This window comes from Corvus hawaiiensis, chromosome 9 (genome assembly GCF_020740725.1).
Source record: "Corvus hawaiiensis isolate bCorHaw1 chromosome 9, bCorHaw1.pri.cur, whole genome shotgun sequence".
Taxonomy (NCBI): Eukaryota; Metazoa; Chordata; class Aves; order Passeriformes; family Corvidae; genus Corvus; species Corvus hawaiiensis.
In genome coordinates this window covers 21,449,754-21,472,201 of record NC_063221.1, presented here as the reverse complement: position 1 = coordinate 21,472,201, position 22,448 = coordinate 21,449,754, and the positions used below count along the sequence as shown (strand labels likewise).

Below are 22,448 nucleotides of genomic sequence, written 5' to 3'. Positions count from 1 at the left end.
CACATTTTAGTAACACAATTACCTGCAAAACCAAACTGAAGTTGATCAGAAAGCTGTACTAGAAGTTTCTAATTGATTTCCACTGTATTTCTATTTTGTGGATCAACTAGCTGCAGCATCCAAATTTTATATGACTTTACTTAAAGCCAGTCTTGGGTTTGGTTACTTACATAGACCAATCTACTAGAAAGTAGAAATCAACTCTCTGAAAAAACACCAACTTTTCATGTTTTAGTTTGACATTAATAGGTAGTTTAAGAAAAATATCACTGTATGCCACACCAGTTCTGTGGAACAAAGGATGAATTAAAACACATTGCAATCTAATACACATGGCATTTATGTTTGGTTTTTCACAATTACTAACTTCTCTTTTTCTTCACTAAAATTGTATACCCTTCATCAGTTCTTTTATACTGGTGATATAGTCTACAAATAACTCAGAGGTATGAATTAAAACTGCTACTATGAAATTAACTTGATTTATACCAATTCCCTCTATTCTTTAAGATGAAAGGAAGTCAGAAACAAAGTCCCCACAGACTAAAACTGACATTCAGGAAAATGAATTATTAGCTATTCATTGCTACATGACATCATTACATGGAATGTTAAGATTTATCTGCACATTGAAATAAATCCCTACTGTGTGATCAATTTAACTTTAATTCAGAGACATACAGCTGGATATACAGGGATTATTTATAAAAATCATCTATTAGTATTATTAGTAGCCAATATATTTGAAGACAGACATGGATATTTTTATCTTTTCCATTTAAGGAAAAAACATGGTGCAGGTAAAATTAGAAAATTAGAAATTTAGAAAGATGATATTACAGTTACTTTAAGACGATTGTGTTCAAGGCACTTCTCAAACAACTGGCATAGCAAGGTGCACCAAGTCCTATTCTAACAATTCAAGTGCAGTAAGATGAACTTTTATACAGAACTACTTTAACTGGATTCTTTAGGCAGAAAATTTGTGACTGAATAAAACACAAAACCTATGCCACAGGAAATGCTACAAATGTTTCTTTCCTTTCTCACATTCATATAATATTAGAAGTGGATCCAAAGACATAAACCTTAATATCATAAATTGTTGAGCATATGTAAATCTGACTGCATGATCCTGCATGGTCGTCTGTGCTTCCAAGACCTCTGCAACAACACAACCTACCCTAGGTAAGAATCCACAAGACTGGGTTTTAAGAGATGTACTAAAATCTTTCATTTAATCTGTCTTCACTTTAAATGGCAGTACAGCTGTTATGATTTTAAATATTATCAAGTAATAAAGATACATGAAAATATCTATCTACTGAACAAGGTCCTAACTCTTGGAATTGCTCGTGCATAATGATTCTATTTCAGCCATCTTACCTCCAGATCTAAGTGGTTCCTGTAAAGCAAACTGCAGTTTACAGAATCCTAGAAATGCATTCTGTAACACGTTATATGCATGTGAAACCTCAATTCCTCAATTACATTTTCTTCTAGAATCCAGGACTGAGAGTCAAACAAAGATTTTCCCTTCGTGCAACCTAATACCTGCCAAACACTGCAAATCTCCAAAGGAAGTAGAGAGGAAGAAGAAAATAAAAAATAAAACCAAAAAAGGGCACTAAATGAAACACTGGGCAAAGGCAAAAAGCACTGAGAATAAAATGCTGCACAAGACAGAAAATTAAAGTAAGCTACAGCAGTATGAGATAGAATTACAGTACAAAAAGATACAGCAAAGAGAGATGAAAAATGCCTGAGGAAAGACATATGCAAAATACTAAGCACAGCATATAAAATTCAGCAGTGTAGAAAGTTTTAAATCAGGATGTTCAGTCTTGGTGAAAGTATCTCAAGAGAAAATGCAAATGTTTCTGAGCTAGAACACAGAAAAATTCTCAAATATGCACCAAACCATACTTTTCCAGGAGCAATTACAATACACAAAAATTCCAATTATGTGTGTAGCAACAGAAAACATTAACACTTTACAACTATACAACCCCCAGATCAGCCTGTTATCTACAAAAATGTCTATGTTGTGATAAAATTTATACTTAGAGAACTCATCTCTGTCTTTGTAGGACAGATCTATTTTAATAAAGAAGTTGTGGGAACATCCATCATTTCAGCCTTCTCTCTGAATAATAATATTCCATAACCTGTGATGGCTATTTTTCCTATTATATCATCCAGTTTTCCCAGGAATATTAATATATGAATGTTGTTTAAACATGTCAAGATTAAAAAGGCAACAAAATTCATACAGAAATATGAAAATATACATTTAGGTTTCTTTCTTATAGCAAGTCTTATCAACAGCTCTTAAAGGTTTTGGTATATTCATATTTTATCAATGTCACAACAATTTCTTGAAGAGTGAAAATCAACTGTATGAATGTGTATGTCATCAAGCTATGTAATGTAACCAGAAATAATAGAAGTTTACAGCCATATAAAATTGCTTCTATGACACAGAGGAATGTGGTTTTTTTCTGCCAAGGAACATCCAAAGAATTATACTAATGACTTCTTGGAGAAATCTGCCTCCTCAACCTAGCCAAGATGCTAATGTCTCTCTGAACTGGCTTTTAAAAGAGAACAGAAACATGAACTAGAGGAAAAAGTCACCCATAATAATCCCAAACTGATGAAGGAGAGAAAAACAAAACTGTACCATTTGAAGATCTGATATGCAGAACACCAGAACATTTGGCTTAGGCAGAACTACCACAAAGAAAGTGAATACCCTCTACCTCCAGCTAAACCTACCTTAATAGCATGGGAACCCCGGAATTCTTTGCATCTGACCTATCAGCGAATACACTTCTGCTAAAACTGGCTGTTTTATTTTTTTTTAGTTCAACATTTTAGAAAATAAGTACCAAATGAGATTAAACAAGGGTATAATTAAGACACTATTCAAAAACTGTCACACATGAATTAAGAGTATCCTCTAATGAACTTTGCTATTTTTAAAACTGGGTAGAGGATATAGTGCACTGCACTTGATTTATTCTTGAACAATGAAATTCTGCATAAATGATGACTGCACTCATATGTCAAAACATTGACTTAAGTTCTTTAGAAGGATCCTATTACCATGCAGAACCATCAGAATACCACACGTACTTTATTACAAATGTAAACAACAAAAAAGGATGGCCCGTAATTTTCCAGCTCTATCAAAATTTTTTTAAATGAAGAAAAGATATGGCTAACACTCCCTCCCTCCAGTAGCATGCTTCCCTTTGGGAAAGTAGAAATATAAGACAGGATAAAACCAATAACCATTTCTTTTGGAATTCTGCATTCAGGCAACAAGCTGGTAGCAAGCTACCAAGTCTTACTTGCAATTTCAAAAGCTCCCCAACAAGTTCTCACAACAGGCTGCCAACCTGAACAACAACTACCCATTTCTTCAGAATTGTGTATGTTCAAAAGCTAACACTAGGGCACACACCTGAAATTTTCAAGGACAATTTAGATCTGTGTTTAAGAATAGAAAAAAACTACTGTTATTTTTACAGTATTTTTCCTAAAAAATACAACCCCCATATCACATTACTAATGCATCTGTGTACTAGTATCAGATGAAGTCTGATATGACATACAGATTACATACAGATCCAAAATCATCCTAAGGAGTCAAAAGACAACAGTCCATTCTTCCCATTTATAATTTAAGGAAAAGCAATTTTCTTTCTATCTACTGGGAAAAGTGTCCACTTTGGACTGTTGGCTGAAGCTGCAAATACTTGATCATTACTTTGAAATCATAGTTTGTCCAACCAATGCTCAAATTCAGAATTTTCTGATTAAAATTATTTATTCATATCTAATACTGAACAAAACTTCACTATATAAATAATGCAACTGTAATATAAAAAAATCCAGTCATACTGGATTAAACAACCATCTGTGCCCTGTGCCCATATTCACAGTAACTGTGCCGTGAACATTCACTACATTTACACTGAACTACTACCAGTGCTTCAGCCCTTCATATGAAGCAAACTGAAGATCATTTGCACTTGGCCTTTCAGAACTCACAACAACATAGAGAACACCTACTAAACAGCAAAACAGAGGAGTCAAAACAGCATTACAAAGACTATGCTATGAAATAAAAAACTGTGTCCTGATCTACTGCTTGAAGACAAATTTTCTCCATGTAAACTTTCTTCAGTGAATGGCCCTTTTGTTTCAAAAATCTCTTGCACAAGGTATAATTACCATAGTTCTACTTACAGACATTCAGATGATAAACATAAAAACAAGTTAAAGCTCTTTTATAATAGTAATAATCATCATCATTTGTACATGTATATATTTACATATAAAGAATAAAAATAGCAATGTAGACATAATTTACTTTGGAAAAAGTTGCTGCATTTGATCAATTCATCTTCCTGAACACAATAATGCTGAGTTCTTTCCCATGACACTCTGAAAAAAGTATTTAACTTCAACTTCTATGTACAGCAGAATAATTGTATAAGCTGTATCTGCAGTGTCTACTGGATATACTGACAAATGACTGCAATCTAATTTAAAGTTTGGTTTCCTTTGGTTTTCCTTCCAGCTAGTTTTTAAGAGAAAATAAATAACAGATGCACTTTTAAACAAACAAAAAACCCGAAAAAACTCAAAAAACTCAAGTTCTGGCTCAAGAATTCCAATTGCTAGAAATGTATAAACCACATTGCTGTACCATACTGCATATTAAATAGTTTAATTTTGTCTGAGGTAGAAACAAGAAAAATGAAGACTGAAGAGTATGAAAATTATAAAGCACTTAAATTTTTGTGGAAGTATGTTAAATACTTTATGATTTTAGTAATAATAATATATTTTTGGTAAGAAACAAAAGCAGAATTCATGGTTACCATAGTTACACATACTCTTTGTTGTGTTTCAATGCCACATGATCTGATTCAAAGTAATACACATCAGGCTCTTCCTCATCCTCCTCTGCAGTGTGGATGTTGGCACTGTCTTTGGCAGATGGTACATATCCAGCAACAAGTCTAGACTCAGACAGTGGCTTTCTTAGTCCATCACTCCCATGATCCCCTGTATTACTATTTCTCTCTTTTTCATTCTGTTTGATTTCTTCAGACTTTTTGGGAGATCCATTGATATTATTAATACCTACAGGTACATTCTTTTCAGTAGGACTAAGATTATTTTCCTCAACCTGTCCGTTTTCTCTACAAGGAGAGTTATTTTTAGTAGGGCTGCTTCTGGCAGGGGCAGCCCTTCGTGGTGAAGTTCTCAACGTGTATCTGTGTTCTTGAAGTTCCAACATATTTGTCATCTGAGCTGAAACACAGTTCAGCACTGAAGAATGTGGTTCAGGTTCACCTGAGATTGATGCACTGTCCTGGTGAGTATTCAGGTTGCTATTGGTGTTTTCAGCACACTGTTCCTTAGAGGCACTGCTATCTCCCACAACATCCACCTCCTCCTCCGAATCCCTTAACAAAGATGACTGGATTTCAGAAAAGGACCCTGTGGCTGGCTCATATGCCTGATTAGCATGCTCCTCAGGCAAACAGTCATTTATTGTTTTGTGGTCCTCTAACTTTACCTGTTCTTGAGAGTTTGTGCAAGGCACATAATGGTCTACAACACTGTCCTCTTTGCTGCTATTAAGCAACAACGAAGAATGGGCAAATGAGTTTCCATTTTCTGCTACTGTTTTGTCCTTGGGCGTACGGGAACCAGCACTGTTTTGCTTAGCATTCCCATCAAGCTGACAGTCATCACAGTTAAGAGAATTTGAGTCTCTCTCACCAACTCCATTGACAGTCTGATAACCTGCAACCTCTTCAACTACTGCAGAATTATTAAACCCTTCTGCACAGACATTCACCTTTTTAACTTCCCTTTTCTCACAATCATCCAATATAAGACATCGACAAGCTCGCTTAGTCCCTGTGGAGGCTGCATCACTGTCTGACACTAAGCTTTTATGCTCCAATGACTCCTTCTCTGCTTTAGTGGGCAAGTCTTCTTCAGAACTGTTGGGTGCCTCTGAACGTAGACAGCGCTTAATTCTTTTCAAAACTGGTGAAACAGGTTCTGCTTGTTTTTTTTCACTATTTTCCACAGTCTGCTTATCACCATTATCTTTTTCTGAAGTAGACAGCCCTCTCTTTCTAGGGCTCACCCATGACTCCCGAGCACTCTGTTGTTTCAGATCAGTAGTTCTGCCACCGTTGCTGCCCTTCTGAGTTTGCACAGACTCTGGCCTCTTCTTTGGTGACCTGGATCGGATTTGAGGATGGGGTGAGACTTCCTCCGGATGAGCAATACTACGGTTCCTTAATGTTCTACCACAAAAATTTTCATCCAAACCATTTAAACCCACTGTAGATCTTGTAACACGAGTAGATCGAGAAGCAGCCATACTATGGCGAGTCCCTAAAGTATGTTCATCGTGATCCACTCACTGGGAAACCTTCAAAAAAAATGTAAACAAAACAGTCAGAAAAAATACTTAAAAAACACCTAGACACACAGCAAATCTGAAGAATGTATTGTCTCAAATACACCAATGCAAAACTGAATAAGCCCATTCAATGTATTCACACTGCTTCTTTCTGTGGTATTTCTTTAGTGCATTAAATTTTTCCATCTCAGCTACAAAGCAGCTGACTTGTATTTGTGGTTATTCTGGCTTTAGTACTTGTGTGAGTGTTGCTCATATTTTTGCCTTATGTAAGGCTGGAATGTCCCAGTTAGTCTCTAGTTAGTAAAACACACTGTTTTTATGCATTGTACATATGTTACAATGTATTGGTATTATTATTTAAATTTGTCTGTTCTAGTAAAAAGTATGAGATTGTCTTCTCAATATCCCACAGTTTCCAGTTACATGGTTTCACAGACTAAGAAGTAAACCATTAAAATTGCATTTGCTTACTCAGTTGTTGCTTAAAGCAAAAACAAATCTCTCATAAATAAGAAAACAGAACTGCAATTCTAATTTATCAGGGAATTGAAAAAAAATAAAGCACACCATTAAAAAATACTTACAGTTATTATTAGTAAAAATGAAATAAAATTTCTGTATCAGAATCATGAAATCATTCCAGCTGGAAAGGGCTTTGGAAGGCAATCCTATCCAACCTCCCATTCAAATGAACACGAGGCCTAAATTCAGATTTAGTTACATGGGACATTATCCAGCTGGGTATTGAAAAACACTGAGTACAGATATTCCACAACTTCTCTGGGCAACCTGTTCCAGTATTTAACTGTCCTTAAATCAAAAACATTTTTTCTTATACCCAGGTGGGGCCTCTCCTATTTCTGTATCACTTATGACAACAAGAAGCCTGGTTCTATCAGTCATCTCCTCTGAGGTACTGGAAGGCTGTTTCCCAAGTCTCTTAGTTGGTGAGATGAATCATCACTCACATCAGATTTAAGTAAATTCAGGTTCAAAGGTAACTATGAAACGTCCCATTTCAGAGTGTCTGTATTTCACATTTCAGAGTGAAATGCAGGAGTACTTGACCTGCCCAGTATCTCAAAATAATTTTTAAGAGAAATTATTTCAGTCTTACCCTTCTATTCATTTAATCTTTAGAAGTTTAATGTGTCAAACTGCTTATCACCACAGATCTGTCATAATAGCCATGTTAATTGAATAGATTCACATTTGTGCATAATGGCATACCTTCCCTTTTTCATCTACCCTAATTCCAGATTACACATACCCGTACAACTGTGATGTGATGTGAAGACTACAAATTTAAAATATGGAATCAAACCTTTCACACATTACTAAGAAATGCTGAAAATAATAAATGTAGAAAACTGTTTCAAGAAGTGTTTTTTATTTTCAGCAAAGAAGGAAAAAAAAAAAGAACATAAATTCTCCCATATCTACTATTTTAAGTGTTGGATAGTCCTAGAAAAGAAAAGAGAATTGGACAAGACCAGTACACTCTCAACCAATACAATTCTGTTTAACAATTAGCAATATTTACTATATTGTATGTTTAGGAATTCATAATGCAAGCAGTATTTCTTAAGGAAAGCAATGTATCTTAAAAGTATTGCTTGGTGTAGTTCTGGACAGAACCGTAGAAGAAAGCACGTAATTTTGTGTACACGTGGTATAGCTCTATACACAACTGTGTACAACAGCACATCATTTTGTGCAACAAAGAAAAAAACAATTATAAAGTGAAAATTTCAAATGTTCTCAAAACTGCAATTTATTTGTGCTGCTACAACCCTCCTACTTGTTAGCTATTCCTGCTGCCTTACATGAATGCAGTCTGTATTCCTGAAAGTACATCTAAAGAGATGCTGCAGGACTTTCATTCTGTCCACTTAAAATTAAATAAGTGAGAGCTCTCCAACACACTCTGCCTTAAGAGAAAATATAAATAATACATCAAGCAGAAAATGGTCAAACATCAGCAGCTGATTGAAGACAGCAAAACACTATGTGTTTTCTATAATGGTTTTCATACCTATTTTCCACATGGATAAACTCGCCTGCATATTCTCCCTCTTTGCACACAAGCTCAATACCATCTGGAGAGTGATCTCATTTGGGGTTGAACCCAAACATGAAAAACAGTGTTTATTTACATATTCCATTTCCCCATGGTTGTTCTAATTAAAGCTAGCACACATTAGGGGTGAGTAACTGACATTTCAAATCAATACCAACAAAATAACCTAAACCAAATACAAATGTATACTTTGGTTAGTAATTACTGCTGAACTCAGCAGACTTTAGAAATCTTATGCAAGAGAGAAATCTTTACTGATTTGCTGATATGATACTTTCTAAAGAAATATACCCTACATGACAAGATAAAAAGTTATTATTTCCTTAGTACAAATGTAAAAAAACTTACCACTTCAAAACTAGAAGAAATATAAACTTCTGGCATTTCATGCAGCAGACTCTTACTGTACCACTCAAATAATATCAGTCAACATTTCTGATATCCATCATGTAATCCAAATGCTTTACTAGTTTATGCCATCACATTAACAAGATTTTGAAAACTGTTGAGAAAAAGACAAAGATATCAATAAAACATTTAAATTACTACACTGAAAACAAAGAAGAATGCAACAGGACATACAAAGAATAACAGCTTTTTAAAGAAGAAATTATCAATTTTAAAAGTGTCCTACATAAGGAAAGAACAATATGCTATAAAGTAATTAAGTATGTGAAATGCTAATTTAGGTTTCAAATGTAAAATACCTTTTGTGGTAGTTTCTAAGTGATTCACTGTATCATACACTAAACGTGCAAGCAAATGAATTCACCAGAGTCGTGTTAGAGTGTTCAAATTTCAGACGGTATTTGAAGAGACACAAGAAAACAAATAGTGAAAGGTATTACTACAACTAATGAATTATGAAATGCATTGTCCAATGTATTTTATAATTAGATACACAGTTAATTTTAATTAACTGAGCAGAACTCTAAACTTATATTGGCTCCAAATCCTTGAATAACCTCCATCTATACAACAGGACTAAAACACTTTCTAGAGTTCACATTAAACCTATCCTTCATCCAAGGAAAACAATGTATAGCACCTCCTTTGTAGTGGAAGTGAAGTATTTTGGATACTGAAAGACAGAAATACATCTAGAGACCCAAAAGTCACACAATGCTTTCAGTCATCTCCACGTTAGGCATTTGCGCCAATGACCAAGTTACTACTTGAAAAAACATACCAGCAATCACCTTTAATTTCAGAACATCTAGTACTATGAAGGCACCATAATTCACTAAAGAATAGTGGTTATTGAAGCTTTCTTCATATTCTATTGACATAATAAAAGTGAGCTTATTTTCATCTTGACAGCTCAAAACTTCATGATGCAAAACACAAGCTGACAGGTTCCTCAGTATTCTTCATTCTACACAGTTTTTATATTTAGATTACTGGAAATTGTCTTTACTTTCAACCTAGTTAGGATTTCATACTGCTAAGAACAGCAAATTAATTCACCATTAAGTGGCCAATTCAAAATACAAACTGAGCTACGTAAGAGGAGAAGAGATTAATTACGTCTAATTGCGGTGAAATTCAGTAACAGAAGATGTTTCTACGGTGATGCTACATGAAGTACCATAAATTCTATTATGTAGATAACTAAATCAAATCAGGTTTCATTTATGCAGTGGGATTTCTCAATTTAACAAACAGAGAACTAACATCATAATAACACAAATAAAGAATGGAAGAACAAGAAGGCAAAGACAACCACTTGAAAAAGCATGTTACTCTAAATCCACATTGTCTAGAGACACCAAAACTATGACAGATTTTGACCAATTTTTGCAAAAGAACAACATACCTCAAAAAATACTAAAGCTCTGTAACTTTGGTAAAAATACGAAATACATTTAAACAAAAAATCATCCAAACAAAACACTTAAAATATAAGTGAGTCAATCAGAAGGTAGCCTAATCTCAACATTTTTAATTACTTTTACCAGTCCTAAGTAAAGAACATATGAATAAGTTGTTTCAGGAATGGCTGGAATTGTGATGTCAGTATTTTGTCAGATTTGTACATCTCATCTCTCCTGATTTTCTTTTGCCCAAAACAACCCTTTTTTACTCACAGTAGGAAAGACACAATCCCTGCTGTGTCTATGTGCCTTTGGGGACAGCTAAAGCATTTTAGACACAGCAAGAACATTGTGTAAATATCAAAGAGGAGAAACCAAAGTGGGTAAGAAAAGTTTTACCTAGTCAGGATTTTTTGTTTGGTAACAGTTGGCAGGGATGGAGGAGGGAATAATAATTTAAAAAAAACCAGGAAACTTTAATCAGGATACAGTGAAATGACTGCACCTCAATTATGCTTAAAACCTAGAAAACAACATTCACAGGGGCTTAACAAGTGAACAATTATATAATTTTTCCCAAAAGTTTCCATGGAAAAACTGTCTTGAAAATTAACTATTATTCCTTTACATTGCATAACCAATTACAATGACATTTTTCACTTAGAACAACCACATCTTCTGTGGCAGAGAAATTCAATGGAAGAGTAATTTAATGTTTCGGACATCACTCATTTTAGAAACTATTTATGAGCTGGAATTAGGAGTGCAAGGGAAACTAAATAAGCTTTTAGCTCTAAAAGCCTTTCTTCAGGGAACCATATCAACATTTAAGGAAGAATACTGGAATACTGCAATAAAGACTGCAAGTTTGACGAGTGATAATCAGCCAAGAAACAACACACTATGGTTTGCAGAGCCCACTAAAAATTAAGAAGTTACAGGTTAAACAGAGTGTAATGCAGACAGAGCTGTGAAATAAGTAAGGGACTCTGAATTTGTCTCTTGTGGGAAAGGACCTCTGTAAGAAGCCAGTGAGCAAATGTTGCTGCTGAAACCATACCAGAAATGGTCACACACTAATCAGTAGGGACAATCTTCAGAGTGAGACTGAAGTTCAACCGCTTGCAGAAATTGTCTGTACATCTTACATGCAATCAAGAATTTCATGACAACATAGGATGTATTTCAGGGTATGCATTTTTGCATTAAGAACCCTTAAACTTACTCAGCTTTAGGCAAACTCTACCAAAACACACCATATTCACATTATCCTAGAATTTTTATTTAACTTAACCACAAGCCTATTTAGTAAAGTTACTGAATGCTGAACTGTGTGCATGAAACTTCTAGCAACAAACATTTACATAGAGATGAAACCCCAGTTAAAGACAGCAGAATGAGGAAAACCCTTCCTAAATATGCAGAATAACTGATTTTTTTACTGCATTACACTGGTACTGTCTATCTGAGAGTCAAGTATGAGCCCAATTGTTTAAGGAATCCAGAAACATGGATACAGTTAAAAGTATGTTCCATGTGACCCTAAGCTAGAAAAGAGACAGTGAAAAGACTCAGTCAATACCTGAACGCACTGGGTGTATACCAGACCTGAAAGCAGCAAAGCAACCGAAGCCTCTACTGTACCTGTGGTGGAATTAAGTATTTGGAACTTAAGATGGATAAAATAACATTACACACAACATCAAACAAATAAAAAAATAACCGTGTACTGGGGGTGGGGGAGAACAGACTCTTGCAACAAAAGAAGTCTCCAATGGTTATTTGATGTCACTATTTCATGATAATGGGCAGTATTCTGAAGTCTTCCACAACAATTCAACCCTAGAAAACAGAACAGTGTGTTCATCTGATCTAGAGTATAACAAATCATCTTCATACTGAAGAGAAATAATTTATTCTCTTCTTGTTCTTCTGAGTCTCATCTATCAATCAGCATGCCCAGTGATAATACTGCAATGATAAAGATTCCAGCTCTTCCCAGTGTTCAGATATTGCATCTGTGGATATCTGATAGCAGGAGCACTCTCTAGTACCATACTTCAGTAAATCCCCAAATTACTTCAGAGACAACATCTGCTATTGGCAAAGTTACCATTTACAAGAGCAAATGTGACACACATATAGAATTGCTCAAAGTAATAAATAAAACTGATGGATCTCTGTGGTATAAAATAGCAGTTCTTCAGTTCTCTGCAGAGCAATGGAATGTTACTTAAAACAGTACATTTTTAAAAATTGAAAGCAAAAGATATTTATGCAAACAGAATCTAATCCCTCATTTGCCCAAGACAAAAAAATTAGCACCTCTGAAAAGATGAGAATCTACACAGACACGAGATTATCAAGATTTTGGATTATCTCCACATAGAAAATACATCACTTCCTAACATAGTATTACTAAATTAGGGACGAATTTCATTTAACAAATTATATTCAGCAGTCTATCACATCTAGAGTATGCCAGCATCTCTTCCCACACATACTGAGCTTCACATAACTGCATTAGCAAGAAATCAGTTTTCTGGAAACAGCATTTTATCTTTCTGATTCTACATTACATCAAAACAAGCAGTACTTTCAAATGATAGAAATAACCTCCACCAAAAGACATTATGAAGATGTTACCCAAAATAATATATAACAATAAGCAGCCTAAAGCTATAATGAAAGCTTAAATGCAATAAAAATAAATAAACATTAACGGAACTATTCTGAGATTTCAGCTGTCTCTGACACAGTAAGATTATATTACATATGGTCAAAATATAGTCTGTCAGAATGGGACTACTTATATTAATCTTATACATAAAAGGCAAGTAAGATAAAGTAAAAGAAACAAAAGTAGAATAGCATGAAAAAATTATCAACAGGTTTTTAAAGCTAGCAAACTAGCAAAGGAAATGTTTTACTCAAAACTAAAACTGTGAAGAACCAGAATGGGTAGTTCAATATGCTATTTTTCTTCTTTAAAATAGATGAGTTCACTAGGCTAGACAAACCCATTCTTACGTAAGAGGAAAAAAATTCTTCAGAAAGAATCTTCTTGTGGAAAGCTATTTCTACTTCTTTCTGGAAGAAAAAAACCCCGTAATGGCCAGGTAAAATTAATTGGTACTTAAATAATAGGATATATGAAAACAAACAAAAGCTCATCCTCCTCCTCTCCAACACTGTCTTATTCTTTCTCTAAAATCACAAAATATAAGAAAAAGGTTGAACCAGAAAGTTATATGACAATGACCAGCAACGTACATCTGTTCCTTTGCACCCCTTCCACTCAGCAGTATTATCAAAACTGCTGACAGCACTGGTATTTCTCACTCTTCTGGGATGCCTATATGAGGAAACTTACTGGGAGGATGGGTATGATATAGGCATCACCCCTCTTCCAGCCAGACATTCCAGGATAAGATTGCAAAATTACTTCACATAAAATTAAATATGAATTACACAAGTGTGACTTTACAGCAGAACTCTAGAAAAGCAACCACTATATCAAATTTCTTCTCTTTAAAGCCTGAAACACTTAAACTGCTTCCAGTTTCTTGTATCTTGGCCAAATTAGAGTTTGTGCTGAAATTATACATTGAGGCATCTGTCTCAGACTGATATTCCCACCCTGCTGTCTCTCTCCTGAATTCTCAGTCAAAATAATTACTCATTTCTGTGCACAAATATGGAAATTATTTTAAATCCTTCTTACTGCTTAAGACACATCTAACTGTTTCTTCAAGAAGGTTTTCTTCCTCCATATTTTGGAGTAAGAAATTGGAATTCAGCATAGAGAAGTGTTTGCCTGAGAAAAAAAAATCCTCGTGGAGCTGTGATGAAGGCAGGCTGAGGGGAATGCTAAATGTGAATCCACAGGTAAGGACAGCAGCTACACTAGCAAAATAAGTGGATGCTGACTGGAAAAAGAGACAGACTGGAAATCCTGAAGAACTACTAGAAGACAGAAAGATCACAACTGTGAAGAAGGAAAACCGGAACTGGGAATAACTGCAAGGAAAAGGCAGAATCTGTGATTTTACCTAGTCCCAACTCACCTAAATGCATCACACCGCACTCATCCCAATTATTTGTCACAAATACCTGGGGCAACTCTGTCAACACAACTATTTGTGGAACTGTACTCTGAAATAACAATCCACAAATAGGTCAGAGTTGAAAATACCATCTTTTCTTCTTTTCCTTTCAGATGGCTCCAGATGAATAAATTTTTCCTGTGGGTCTATTAAAGAACAATGTGCTCAGCACAAGCATGGGATCACGTGGCCACAACAAAAGGTGAAGTTGTGAACTTTGTAAGGTGGTACCACAGCCCCTTGGAACAACAAACCACATTCCACACTTCAACACATCACCTGGTGTGTTCATCTTAACCATGTCATCTTAACAGAAAAACGCAAAAAATGATCATTTAATACAAATTGCACTTGTCCTGAATAAAGACAGCAGCTTTAAGTAAACACCCTACTTTACTGACTCATCTATAGTCAATAAAGTCACTGCTGTCTGATACAATTAACAAGAAAATTAAAACCAGACTATGTATATACCATGTCCCAATTAAAAAAACTATGCTTAGCCTCACTTAGTGGTCATCCCTCTGTATCCTTATCACCACACCTACCCAATCCACTTTATCATCCTAGGTGAAAGTCCCACTCTAAATTATAATATGCTTTTTTCATGTGAAACCATTCAATTGCTAATTAGCTGTCCTGTTATCCAAAGAATATCTCCTGTGCAAGATTACCAAAACATGTGACTAACATCTTTGAGATACATTAAATCACACAGGTTCTTGAAAAGCTCATTATAAAATTAATTACACTAACTTAATTACAGTAACCATTTATCAAACTGTTACTCTAGCAGAAGACTCCAATTGTATTTAATCTTTTAAACACAGAACACAGTTTCATATAAATAGAAAAAATACTATTTATTTCCTGAAGAAGTTATTATTACAATGCACAGAAGATACCTAGCATAAAAAGACATTGCTTTTTCCTATAGGTAGGTTGCAATTGTAAGAGGTTGTCAAGTACTTAATAATCCTGCTAGCAGTTTACAGATGAAAAGGAACGTGATGGAGAAAATCAGTGCTCCTTTACTTTTTCTTAAAAGCCTCAGGATAAACCAGTTTGCTCATTTTTGTAGAATATTACACTGGAAATTACTACTCTGTCTGATTTACTTTTGGAGCAGTGACTACAAACATGCTACCTTATGAAGTACACTGTAAAGTGCATATTGTATGAAATACTGTCTAGAACATATTTTTATCCCAGATGATTTTCAGTCAAGGGCATGCATTTGAAATGCACCAGCTAATACAGCTTTTTATATGCAAAATTACAGCATCAGCTCCATAAGCCCCAGAAGGCTCTCCCAATGACAAACTGATGTACAACTCAGAGCAGCACCACACACACACAACCAGGTGCTCTGCGTGGGCTGTGCTTGGAAGTGCTGCTGCATTGTACTAAAGCAAATCCAAACCCAGAGTTTAAAAGGGACACACGAGGCATGCAACAGTTCCTGTAAAACATTTTGAACGTTGTTTCAGAATTAAAATGTTTTCGTTCTAATTTTTTCTTCAAAATTTAAAATACACCCTCTCTCCGCAAAGAAAAAAAAGTGAGAAGGCTGTTTTTCCCAGCTATCTCCATTCACGAAAACTGTTTTAACCGCTTCTTTTCCATCTGATAATGCTTTTGCCTCAATCTAGGGAATACACATTATTCTGTAAGCAAATCAGCAATGGGCTGGCTTTGTAGTCCTAAACATGGCACCATTCTGCCACACATCCCATCAAACCTCCAACATTTTGAAAAATTCCATGTTCCTCCCTCTGGTCATATCCAAACCTCAAGGATGGTGTAGCGAATTCCAACCTATACATGCACTGACCAGACTGCTTGCAAACCATGTATAGCAAGTAACTACTGGGCTCAAATCCCCCTTAAAAAGGGGACTACAGTTTTTGTGAAAGCTGCAAGCTCTCTACAGTTCTGAGATGTCTACTCTCAGCTAAACTTAGGGCGAGTTGTTACATTGGCCTAAGGATTCAAATATTACTTAGTGAAAACAGTAAACAAATAGAGGGACACCAAAATGGCTGATCTAAATCACATTCTAAATGCTTAAAACACATTCAGGACAGACTGGGGGCAGGAAGGCACCCAGAACTATCCTGAAATCCATGAAGAAAAACAAAAAAGCAGCCTGTCACTGCTATGCTATGGCCCTGCTGTGTCTTTTCACCAGATGCATTTTCATGCTCCCAGAATCACAGGCATCCCTTGGTACACCAGCTGATACTGAGTGTATAATCATAGCACCAGTCACCACCACCACACAGATGAGCTCTCACATGCAAGGGGCTCAGCAAAGTAATGAATAAGCTCATAAGCCAAGTATGCTTTAAACTTGAATTTAAACACAGCCTGCTACCATAGAATCACAGAATCATTTAGGCTGGAAAAGACCCTTAAGATTATTGTATCCAATTGTAAATAACTTGCCTTATGTCACTTTTTGACTGGCAGTTATTTTTAAGAGCCCCAGCTCTCTTAAATGCTCATTTGGCTCTATTACAACTGACTTTGACATATCAATAAAATTGTATTTACACCAAGTCGTTTCACTGGTGAACAGCCAGAGAAACATCTATTATCTAAAGAAACTGTCTGAGATGCTACAGCTGTTGACATGTTTCAGTACTGTACTCTATGCTAGAACTTCAACACTGTGGCAGTTCTCAAAATAGTGATCTGCAGTAAAAAGCTATTCCTCCTTTGCCTTCCATATAGGAGACGGTTTCTTTTCATTGCCTCGTGCTGCAGTTTGGTCTAATACACAGCACAACTGCTACAGCCATATTTAGCCATACGTGACAGCTCTGCCATTGCAGACAGTCTTCCAAAGGAGTTTTGAGCACATTCCTGCTCTGTGAGCTGGATGTCAGCATCATCTACACCAAGAATACGCCTTTTTCCCCAGAAGTATTTGAAGGCAGACAAATTTTCTCCTAGTGCTTGGGCATCCTGACAAAACTGCAGATATTGGAACTTAAAAATGTTTTACAATTTATTCTTAGAAACTTTCTGAATTCTGCTTTGTAACTAACACTGAGCTTGTTAAGCAGAGAGGTTTCAATAACCCCCTACAGCCTGGCGTTCCCACTGTATGCTCAGTCTGTATTTAAGTTTTCTAAGTAAGAAGACTGTTATGTATATTTCAGTCTACTTGGCTTGGGAGTTTCCCCTGGCAAGTACTGAAGGTGTTTTAAGTGCATCAGGAACTGTGTTTTGTAAAAGCTTTTAAAGGAATAGTGAGCAGCTGCTTTCTGTTTTGCTGCTGTCCTGTCTTCAGGCACAGGAAACAAAACCTGCAATACAAACATTATCATATACACCTTCCTTTTAATCACAGCACATCTACTGCTAATAGAGGCCTTTATTTAAAAAAGCACTGACTTTATTGTAAGACTGCTCCCAGTTCAACTAGTACATCACCTATTTCTAGCTGTTTCTGTTTATATCCAGCTACTTCCAGGTAGGATAGCTGGCCACAATTTCCTTGATTTAACAGTACATCGGTAGCCTTGTTTACTTTTTCAGTCTAAGATATGAAATTCAAATAGAACTATGACTGCATCACATGTAATTTTGTTTTACTTGCCATTCTGCTTTCCTCTCTTGCTGTGCTCAGAAGGCCTTTGTAGGCCAGTACATTCACTGATAAACAATATGCTGCTTTTTATTTCCTACAATTTCTGTGTTTTGTCTGGCCTATGCTTACAGTTCCAATTGGAAATACAAAAGAAGTTCTGCCTAGCCTACATTTACGTTTAAAATTTCAGCCTTTTAGTTACTCTTACTTTCTCAGTATGAACATTTTTTTTATTTGAACATTTTGGCATTAAATTTAATTAATTGCCAATGTAATTGCCATGTAAGAATGCAGGGATTTGTTTGTTCTTTTCCTACAGGTCTTTGCTTTTCCTGTGACCACTGACAAAGAACCTTTAGGTTTGCTCCACTTTCATTTTTTATCCAGATGCCGGCTTGCTCATAGGATTTGCAGTTCCTACAGCCCTCGCACAGTAAAAATTCAGGATAGTCTGATTCACAGTTCCTTGATCTTTCACAGTCACAAATTTATTCCCTTGAAAGATTAAGCCAGGAGAGTACAACTTTTCATACGGTACCACAATGCATCGGCTGTTTCTTCTCCAGGTATCTTATTAATGTGCTAAATATAAGTATTTTATAGATTCAAAATGTATTTGAAAGCATTTCTAAGACTTTACACTGTTACTCTAAACCTACCATTAACCTGTCAACACACTGCTGAAATACAACTACAGTTTACCCTACATATGCTTTTCTTTTGGCTTCCTTTATTCAACTTTGTGATATAAGGAATACCCAGATATTCTGCTTTGAATTTATTGTTCTTCAGGGTTTTGTTTTGCAACACTCAGTTTATGACTTCTTGCAACTACCTGAGACAATTTACTTTCAAAACTATGCTCACAGTTCAAGTATAAAATGAAAGACTGCCTATGAAGTGAAAAATTCATTCTGATTCTATTATCCTGTTCCACCAGCTGAATACTATACCAATGACTTTGTAAAGATCTCTCTTGATATTGAGATGTTGCACTACATTTCCAGAGCAAAAGGGACGTACTTATTACTGCCTAAGCACATGAGCATATCTGTCACCTATGCACAGACACTTGATTCCCTTTGCATGTTAATTGACTATTCACTTTCAAAACTTCTTCCTCATTAAATTTAAATGCAAATCAATTATGCTCAACATTATTAACTTCAAGCCTCTTTTCTCACACAGAGTAAAGCCACACGTCTCTGCAGTCAGTACTTTGTCTCCAACAGCCGCGATAAGCAGATGGTTAAGCAAGAGCTGCTGTGTATAATACCATTCTAGCTTCCAAATATTTTTAGCTCAGAGTCCTCATAAGTCATATGTGAATTCTATCTATTTTCTAAACTGCAGTGAATTTCTCTCCCATGAATTTTCCTTGTCTTCCCTTGAGCTCCCATAAATTTTTAGCGTTCAGGCTATCCCACTGATGTTTTTGTAAAAAGAGAATTCTGTATTTTCATTTTTACAAATGGGTATAAAGACCTGGCAAAAAAGGAAAGGCTACAAGGTTAGATACCAATTGCAGCTCTCACAGCAACTTCATTTTAACTCTTTCTCCGTTCTGCCTTCAACTGGCTTTTTTCTGTTTTGCTTTGTCTATTTTTTATCGGCAGAATAAATTTTTTGTGTTCTACTCACAGCTTCCCCTTCCACTTCAGTTTTTCTGACTTTGCCTAGATACGTTTTTCAGGGATAAAACAAAAAACCACCTTGTGGTATTATCAAGGATGGGAAGCTACTGCATGCATAAAGCATGCCTTTGCAACTGTAATGTCATAGATATTGCAAATACATACACTCAGCACTAGAAACAAAGGTGTATGTTTGCAGCTATATCTACCCTAATAGAATACATGAGACTTCAAGGCTTTAAACAGCATCTTGCCTCTTCTCATTTTAATTTTCTGAAACTGAAGTAATTTCTCACAGATTTGACTTTCCTCTTTTGTCTCAAGACAATAGGATTCATGACTGTGGAAGTATTTAATGGATTTTATACTTCAACAGTTATTAATTCAATAATTCAGGGAAAACTCTGACCACATTTTAGTAGAATAGCAATTTAACCTTTTATATAAAAATACAAGTCTGGTTATGGTATCTAAAATTCTCGATAGTATCTATTCCCATAAATAAAAGGAGACACTCATTTTACCATTCCTTGCAATTAACCCGTAACATCAGGTTAAAGGACTGAAGAAACATTAAAGGGTATTCAAGTTCCAGGTTCAGCCACTAGAGAATTTCTCAGAGCACAAGAACAAAGGAAAAAAAAAGAGATACCATCTACCTTCAGCACATTTTATCACAGATTCAGGAAGCAGGAAGAAGCTGCCAGAAGGTGTGTCAGAGAGTGTGAATTATGTAGTTTCCATACCTATCCTGAGCAAACATGAGCAGATTGCCAGGGTTCAGACATTTCCCTAAATGGCCAACCCATCACAGCAGTAAAAAACCTGCACTTGCAGTTACGTTCTTGCTTTGTTTCTGAGCTGCACACCAGGATTGCTCACACACTGTATCAAATGACAACACATTTAGAAACTTCTCATTTGAAGAAATTAGATAAAGTGTAGACTAAACAGTTACATTATTTACTAGGGGTTTAGACACTGACACAAATACAATGTAAAACTGACTTTTTTCCTACTTCATCCCTCTGAAACATTCAGCTACAGAGATGTAATTACTGCAATGGTTATGTCTTACAAGACCAAAACCAGTATGACCAGTAGCTTTCTGAATATGCCATAGATAGTTTGGAATCTTTAGAGTATGAATTTGAAAATAATCAATAAAAGCAGTCACAAAGTTAGAAATCATAATGGTTCACTTTTGCACATTCACATTTATAAAGATATCAAGCAGAAGACTCTATATATGGTTCTTTTTAATAATAAAACACTTACAGTTTGCCAGTGATGTCCTAAAAAAGCCTTACTGACTCTTTCTAAGGCACAGTTTTTACAAAGTATTCTAAGGAATTTAACAGCACTATATCAAAACAAATGCTGCGCTTATTCCTTACTTAGTACCTCTGAAGAGCGGACATGAAATATTAAGTAAGGATTAACTCGACAAATGTAGTTTATATACCATCCATAAAACTGCTTAAGCTTTTAAAAAGTATTATTGAAAAAACCCCAACCCTGATTGCCAGTTATCTTGGAGAACATCTAAAATTTCTGTAAAAAAATACAAAATTATTCAGCTGTGAACAACTGTATTTCAGCACAATGCTGTAGCCATAGAAGAAGAAAAAAAAATACAGTAAGAATATATCTCCTAGGCTGCCTTTGCTGTATCTTGAACATACAAAGCCCTCATAACTCAGTGATATATTATCTCTCCTAGGGCAATAAGCAATTAAACACATTCCTTCCTTGATAACAGTAGGAAAAAAAACCAACATTAAACTCTCATACCTTTAAAAATTAAGTTTCACAGCATCTGAGGACATACCTTTGCTGTAAGATCCTAGAATTAATGGTTACTTTATCTGGTTTACCTCCTTGGTGTTCTGCATAAAGAAGCTATCCCAAGTTTTGATTATTCTTATTGCCCTTTTCTGTACTAAGTCTAGCAGACAGATCAGTGTGGGATAATCATATTCAAAGCATGGCCTATGTATGTCATAGATTTTTACCACAGAATAGTTAATACTTTATGTCATGACCCCTTTCTATTAATACTCAACTCTATTTACTTTTTTAACACCTAGTGAAAACTGACTTGATGGCTTTACAGAAACGTCTATCAGAAGACTTTCCTGAGCACTAATAGCTGATTTCAAGTCAGGGTTGGGCTTTTTTGCATAAAGTTCTTTTACTCTTATGCATTACTTCACATTCCTAACAATGAGTTTCTATTTTAATACCCATTTGCTCAGTTTTGTGAGATCCTTCTGACTCAAGACAGTGGTGAAATAAAGAGTCACCAGATTTGTATCATCACTAAACTAGAGGAGGGTTTTTTTCTGCAGTCACTGAAATAATTTTATTGAAATATCACTACAGGTATTTATCAACATTGAAATGACCATCTTCTAAACATCTGCCCATTTTGACTTAAAATGCCCCTCTTAAATCCCATGCCAGCTAAGGTGGGCACTGCTTCCTTTCTGAGTTCTGCATGCACACAGTTTGGATTATCCTTGCTCCACTGAGGAAAACACTAAAACATTTTTTTTATTGGCTCTAAGTGGTAAGAAAGGAGCAACTCTGCAAAGTATGTGTATTTAAAAGCCACTAAGAAAATAAAACGTAAATCCATGTGTGAGTTAACAGCATCATAATTAAAAATATGTTGGCAGATCCAGAGGCCTACGTCAAAGGTTACCCATTCACTGACAATTAAGGTTACAGAAACAGCAAACAGCTTT

The 22,448-nt window shown here is 35.5% G+C and overlaps 1 protein-coding gene across 4 annotated transcripts in view; it reads right to left on the bottom strand.

Annotated features, from left to right (window-relative positions):
• ZZZ3 (zinc finger ZZ-type containing 3) overlaps positions 1-22,448 on the bottom strand; it is a 57,159-nt gene that overhangs the window by 24,288 nt on the left and 10,423 nt on the right. For all 4 annotated transcript variants that reach the window (XM_048313358.1, XM_048313359.1, XM_048313356.1 and 1 more), the window contains exons 2-3: positions 8,895-9,048; positions 4,911-6,472 (exon numbers count right to left, since the gene is read on the bottom strand). In XM_048313358.1, coding sequence (XP_048169315.1) covers positions 4,911-6,421 — 1,511 coding nt within the window. In that variant the 5' untranslated portion in view covers positions 6,422-6,472; positions 8,895-9,048. The remainder of the gene's footprint in view (positions 1-4,910; positions 6,473-8,894; positions 9,049-22,448) is intronic.